The 7,355-nt window shown below is 35.6% G+C and overlaps 2 gene segments (V, D, J or C); both read left to right on the top strand.

Moving 5' to 3' along the window:
- The first annotated feature begins 253 nt into the window (after window positions 1–253).
- Window positions 254–733, top strand: LOC128031474 (T cell receptor alpha variable 7-like). The segment is given in 2 exon segments: window positions 254–310; window positions 392–733. Coding segments are annotated over 2 exon segments (378 nt in total).
- A 5,133-nt stretch (window positions 734–5,866) lies between these two features.
- Window positions 5,867–6,779, top strand: LOC128031473 (T cell receptor alpha variable 12-3-like). The segment is given in 2 exon segments: window positions 5,867–5,985; window positions 6,058–6,779. Coding segments are annotated over 2 exon segments (501 nt in total).
- Window positions 6,780–7,355: the final 576 nt, after the last annotated feature.

Here is a 7,355-nt window from a genome sequence, read left to right as displayed (position 1 = left end):
ATATTAAATAACAGGTGAAATATGTTAGTCTACAGACAGCTGATGATATTGACTTTGACCTCAGTTTGTAAAAGATTTTGTAATTAAATGAGTATTTAATCAAAAAGATTCATGTGTTTTCCCCTCACTGTTTCATCAACCTTAAAAGATCTATCACTGATTTTCTGAGTAATAAACTCCCAGTTGAGCGAAATATAGCTGACATCACTTCCTCTCCGTCCTGTCCTTAATGCACAGCAGAAGCACTTGGTGAAAGAAACCATGCTGAACACATTCCTTAGTGTAGCTGTATGCATAATTATATTTTCAGGTAATAACAATACACCAATCTGCACTCTATACATTATTATACTCTGTTTTACACTGTTATACACCTTTTTTTTCTCCACAGCTGAATGTCTTGGTAATACTGTTCTCCAGATGCCTGACAACCTCATCAAGAATCAAGATGAATCTACTGTGATCATCTGTACTCACAATATACCAAGCTATTACAGAATATTATGGTACAAACAAAGTCCAGAGATGTTGGGTTTCAAGTTGATGGGATTTCTTGAATATGGTACTGAGAACAAAGAGCCTGAATTTAAAGACAAGATCAAACTGGATGGAGATGGACAGAATAATGGTTCTCTGATTATCAGCAACCTCTCACCGAATGACAGTGCAGTGTATTTCTGTGCAGCATATTACACAGTGCTCAGAGTCACCTCTGTCTGATACAAAAACCTCTTTTAACCGGCTTGCTTCTATGAAAAGCATATTTACGTTTCTCTCCACACTTTTGTTATGTAATATATCATGTCATATATCATATCACCCTGTTGCTACACTGGAGCCAAGATACTCAAACTCAGTCTCCAACACAGACATTATAGAATAATCTATAAAAGAATCTGAAAGTTCAGATTATTACAGAAATATCTTTGTTTTTCTTCTCTATTCACTGTACCAATCTTTTTTAATGAATCATTAAATTTCATAGTAACTGAAACATTCAAAAAAATATATATTTTTTTTACAAAATGTAACTGTCATTTTTCTACAGGAGCAGTGGATGTGGATGATGTTATACAAGAGCCTAAGAGTCTCAAAAGGAAGAGATCTGTTCATGAACTGTAGACACAATAAGGGCTCAAACTGATGTAGCTTACTGGTATAGACAGAGGAAGGACAAACTCTGAGACTCGTAGCATTCACAAACTTTTACACCGAACCAGAATAAAGTGGTTCTGTGCTAAAGAAATTTGTGGCCAATAAAACGATTCCAGAGAGTGAATCTCTAACTGTGAAGAATTTGGAGGTGGATGATAGCGGTATATAAATATCTGTTGTAATTACACAGTATATCAAACTCTGGGAGAGATGTACAAAATTTTTTTAAAAAGGTATCTTATAATTAGAGTTAAGTATTGATCAACAGGGGGCAGTGTGATTTAAGAAATGTTCTGCCTACTCACAATACAAACAAATGTAGCTGTTTGCACAAGAGATTTTAATGAATGATAATCAATCATTATAATTGTCCTCCTTCTGAATCAAAAGCATGCACAGTTATGATATTTATACACAATTCATGTGCAGTTTGTATCTGAACTTCCCCATTTTATTACACTTTTTTTCCCAGTATTCATTGGGTTAGGACCCAATAAAGCTGACATCACTTCCTCTCACTTGTGCTTTTAATTCATTACAGAAACAACTGGTGAGAGAAACCATGATGAACATGTTCAATGGTGTTTCTGTGGCGCTAATGATGTTTACAGGTAATATTACTACATAATACATAAAAATAGCATCATACAGATTGTTATGCACAATTGTTTATTATTTATGTATTTTTTATTTCCCCACAGTTGTCTGTCTTGGTGAAACTGTTCTCCAGACGCCTGAAGATCTACTGAAGAAACGAGATGAATCTGCTGTGATCACTTGTACTCACAACATACAGAGCTATGACCAAATATTGTGGTACAAACAAAGTCAAAACTCATCGGGCCTAAAGTTGATGGGAAACCTTATTGTTGAGTCTAAGAATAAAGAGCCTGGATTTGAAAACAAGATCAACTTGGAAGGAGATGGAAGAAATAAAGGCATTCTGACTCTCAGCAACCTCTCACCGACTGACAGTGCAGTGTATTTCTGTGCAGCATATTACACAGTGCTCAGAGTCACCTCTGTCTGATACAAAAACCTCTTTTAAACTGCTTTTTTCCCCCCAGTAAAAATCACTTTATGTTCCTCCCCACACCTGTGAGTTTTGATTCAGTGCCAACTTATAATAAAACTACAGTGAAGTGCAACAATATTATATGGATCATATAAATAAGCACATAGCTATATTACCATATTAATATTTTTGACAGAACAATTTGTTTTGAATTTAAAATATCTACATTGTACTAAATACCTAAAATATATAAACATGTATACCATTTATCAGGAAATAAACAGACCTATTTAGTTAACATGCTATTATGATAATAGTAAAAACATAGTGTTTTATTGCAAAACGTGCTACATTGTGGCCGAGGCATTCAAACACTCTCCATAACAGTAAAACCTCTTGAAATTGTTTTGTTTTTATGTTCCTGTCAGTATTTCAGTTCATAAATTCAAAGCATTTTGAAGGCAGTAAAGGCGAGTTCTGTTCAAATGAATTGCACACACAAAAAAGTTCAACAATCGACAATGAAAAGTACAAAATTTGACTCCAATTGTGTTCATAAAGTCAAATGTGCAAAGCGCAAACTCACTCTTCTGCACTTATGAGCTGCTTCTACAGCAAAACATGATATGTTTGAGAATCGAAAATGTAATCAACCGTCTGTGTACCTATAGATGACATCACTTCCTCCCTCTTGTGCCTCCACTTTATAGCAGATGTTGTCACTTTATTACAAAGAGCTGACACGATGAACACTTTCCTTTTCAAATCTGCATGTCTCTTGTGGCTAACAGGTAATAGTAAAAATATGTTGTGCAAATGATGATTGAGTGTGCTGTAAATGTTGCTTCTATGTTATAATGATCATTTTATTTCAAACATTACTCACTTCAAACAATGTTTCTCTTTCAATGGACAGTGGCAAACCATGCAAAAAAAACGTTTTGCAGATTCCCAATGACTTCACGAAGAACCAAAATGAATCGGCTGTTATCATCTGTTCTCACAATATACAGGGTATGTCCCCAAAACCTTTAAACTCATCATAGTACTGAGACTGCTGTCCTTAGAGTTACAAATGACCTGCTCTTATCATCTGATCGTGCGTTTATCTCTCTATTAGTTCTATTGGATCTTAGTGCTGCGTTTGACACTATTGTACTCATATGACCGCCATCAATTCGTAGCAGTAAATGAAGAGGTATCATATCTATCACAACTGCAGTATGGAGTACCTCAAGGCTCAGTACTAGGGCCGCTACTCTTCACGCTTCACTTGTTACCCTTGGGAGATATCATCAGGAAACATGGTGTTAGCTTTCACTCTTATGCTGATGATACTCAGCTCTTTATATCTTTGTGGCCGGGTGAAACACACCAATTTGATAAACTAATGGAATGTATAGTTGATATAAAAAAACTGAATGATGAGTGATTTCTTACAGCTAAATTCTGAAAAAACAGAGGTGTTAATTATAGGACCTAAAAATTCTGCTTGTATTAACATAGAACACTGTCTAAGACTTGATGGTTGCTCTGTCAATTCTTCGTCATCAGTTAGGAACCTAGGTGTGCTATTTGATAGCAATCTTTCCTTAGAAAGCCACATTTCTAGCATTTGTAAAACTGCATTTTTCCTTCTCAAAACTATATATCTAAATTACGACCTATGCTCTCAATGTCAAATGCAGAAATGTGAATCCATGCATTTATGATCTCAAGTTTAGATTATAGTAATGCTTTATTGGGTGGTTGTTCTGCATGCTTAGTAAACAAACTGCAGCTTTTCCAAAATGCAGCAGCAAGAGTTCTTACTAGAACCAGGAAGTATGACCATATTAGCCCGGTCCTGTCAACACTGCACTGGCTCCCTATCAAACATCGTATAGATTTTAAAATATTGCTTATTACTTATAAAGCCCTGAATGGTTTAGCACCTCAGTATTTGAATGAGCTCCTGTTACATTATAATCCTCCACGTCTGCTGCGTTCTCAAAACTCAGGCAATTTGATAATATCTAGAATATCAAAATCAACTGCGGGCGGCAGATCCTTTTCCTATTTGGTGCCTAAACTCTGGAATAACCTACCTAACATTGTTCAGGCAGACACACTCCTTCAGTTTAAATCTAGATTAAAGACCCATCTCTTTAACCTGGCATACACATAACATACTAATATGCTTTTAATATCCAAATCCATTAAAGGATTTTTAGGCTGCATTAATTAGGTAAACCTGAACCGGGAACACTTCCCATAACACCTGATGTACTTGCTACATCATTAGAAGAATGGCATCTATGCTAATATTTGTCTGTTTCTCTCTTATTCCGAGGTCACCGTAGCCACCAGATCCAGTCTGTATCCAGATCAGATGGTCACTGCAGTCGCCCGGATCCAGTACGTATCCAGACCAGATGGTGGATCAGCACCTAGAAAGGACCTCTACAGCCCTGAAAGACAGCGGAGACCAGGACAACTAGAGCCCCAGATACAGATGCCCTGTAAAGACCTTGTCTCAGAGGAGCACCAGGACAAGACCACAGGAAACAGATGATTCTTCTGCACAATCTGACTTTGCTGCAGCCTGGAATTGAACTACTGGTTTCGTCTGGTCAGAGGAGAACTGGCCTCCCAACTGAGCCTGGTTTCTCCCAAGGTTTTTCTCCATTCTGTCACCGATGGAGTTTCGGTTCCTTGCCGCTGTCGCCTCTGGCTTGCTTAGTTGGGGTCACTTCAGCTACAGCGATATCGTTGACTTGATTGCAGATAAATGCACAGACACTATTTAAACTGAACAGAGATGACATCACTGAATTCAATGATGAACTGCCTTTAACTGTCATTTTGCATTATTGACACACTGTTTTCCTAATGAATGCTGTTCAGTTGCTTTGTATGCAATGTATTTTGTTTAAAGCTCTATATAAATAAAGGTGACTTGACTTGATTTCATGCAGTAATTTTTATTTGTCTACACATTTTGTTTAATTGATTTCATTGTTGGTTGATTACTGTAACTGATTATGGTAAGAAATACAGTAAGTATTGAAATACTTGAAATATTCACTCTGCAGAATCAGTGTTGTGCAGTGCTTGGTAAGTTTATAGTAGGCCTATTTGTGTACATTCTCCCTATATCTCAAACTAATCATGAAGAATGTTGTAGGTAAAAAAAAAAAATAAAAAAAAAAAAAAATGTGTGTAAACAATAATATAAAAAAACTATAATTGTGAAGCATATTTTTTTAATTATCAATGATCTGAAGCGATTATCATGTTAGAGATTTTGAAAAACACTGAAAAAATACTTTGAGTATGGTATTACGCTTCTCTTCATCAAGTAGTCAAGATGCAGAAGTTATTATAATCTCTTGATTGAGCTCTTGCTTAATTTATGTGCAAACAAATTCAAAGATGACTCAACATTCTTCAACACAGAGCATCCTGCATGTTTTTATTTATTTATTTTTATATCTATCTAAAAGCATGTGTGTTGTTATATATAACTCCCTCCACCTCCCCCAGCTCCACATGTCTGGATCTGTTATGGGATTATACAGGATGCATGTCTGATAATTCAGAGTATCACATATTTGTATTAGGAAAACAATAACATTAATCAGAGCTTGGAGTAATAATTTACATATTTTATGTTCTTGTGTTTTGTTCACTACTGTTACAGCCTGTGATGTCATATCCTGTTCAACAAAAGCTAGAGTTTGAATCAGTTCAAAGGTTGAGACTCACTCTCCCTTCAAAACTCAACATGACTAGTGCTATTATTACATTGATTCTGTTCCTGCGCTGCAGTCAAGGTATGTACAACTTTATAGCAACTGAAACAATAAACTGACATTCTTATTAATTTAATTTAATTTTGTCCACAGCTGCTGTGGGTGGAGATGGTGTTTTTCAAGAGCCTAAAATTCTCTTGGAACCAAAGAGTGGTTCTGCTTCTTTGAACTGCAATCACAATAAGGGAGGTTTATACTTCCAGATGTACTGGTACCGACAGCGTCCAGGAGAGACTATGAGGCTCATTGTATTCACTATGACTGGTGGTAATCCAGAATTTGGAGATGTTGATGTGAAGAGATTTGAAGCTCACAAAAGTGTTGCTGAAAGTGGATCGTTGAAAGTGAAAGATCTCGAGCCAGGCGACAGTGGCATATATTTCTGTGCCGTGAGTCAACACAGTGTGTCAAAGGCTGGAGAATGCTGTACAAAAACATTCGGTGCAGAAAAAGACAATGACAGCATTAGTCAACAGGTGGCAGTCTGGTATAACAATAAGCAACATTTCAAAACAGCTGAAACAAAACATTTAGAAGTATCATAGGTACAAGTTACAGTCTATTGACACCATCTATGGCAATTTGTCCATTTTCACAGAAAATAACTTCAACTTAATTTGTAAAATTATTTGTTTGTAGAATAGTAAAAATAGATGTCTATAGGTCAACTATTTTAATTAAAATGCAGAGTTGGAGTGTCAGCTCAGTTTTCCCATGAACCTTATGAATGAACATTATTGGGGCATTTTGTTGTAAACAAACGATTATATCTTTATTCTAAAGTCAGATGGAACCAAATTTCGTTTAACCTCCAGATGGAGGTGGTTTTATTCCCTGCTAACATTTGCCAATAACTGATTTAAGAGATTACATTCACATGTGTAAAAGAATTGTTTCTTAGGGCAAAATGGATGCAGTATCTACTGTACCACTGGAGGTCAAAATAAAGTTTCAACCACATTTTACATCATTAATACATGAAGCTGCATTGAACTTTTAATTAAATTATGTTAGAACAAGGTTTATTTTATATTACGTCATATATAGACCGGAAATATTTAGGTTCATTTTGTAAAAGTTGATAAACAGCCAAATAATTAAAAGCATTGCATTGTGACTGAGTGGACATTTAAACAATAGGCCACGATTATCATCAAATATCATAAAGATTCCTGTATATTACTCTTTATGTGTATTGAGTCTTAAAAGAGAGAGAAAACAAATTCTTAAAAGAGAGTTGTATTGACCGACAGGGGACAGTGTCGTATAAATCTCAGCCTGATACAAAATAAATGTCTGTTTACATAAATTGATGTTTTAAACAGAGAATTTAGGAAAAAATCCTTAATTTCATTTTCACTGTGAATTGTATATCAGTTTTGATATTTATG

This window comes from Carassius gibelio, chromosome A17 (assembly GCF_023724105.1).
Source record: "Carassius gibelio isolate Cgi1373 ecotype wild population from Czech Republic chromosome A17, carGib1.2-hapl.c, whole genome shotgun sequence".
Taxonomy (NCBI): Eukaryota; Metazoa; Chordata; class Actinopteri; order Cypriniformes; family Cyprinidae; genus Carassius; species Carassius gibelio.
The sequence above is the reverse complement of the archived record's forward strand: the minus strand, read 5'-3'. Positions and strand labels throughout refer to the sequence as shown.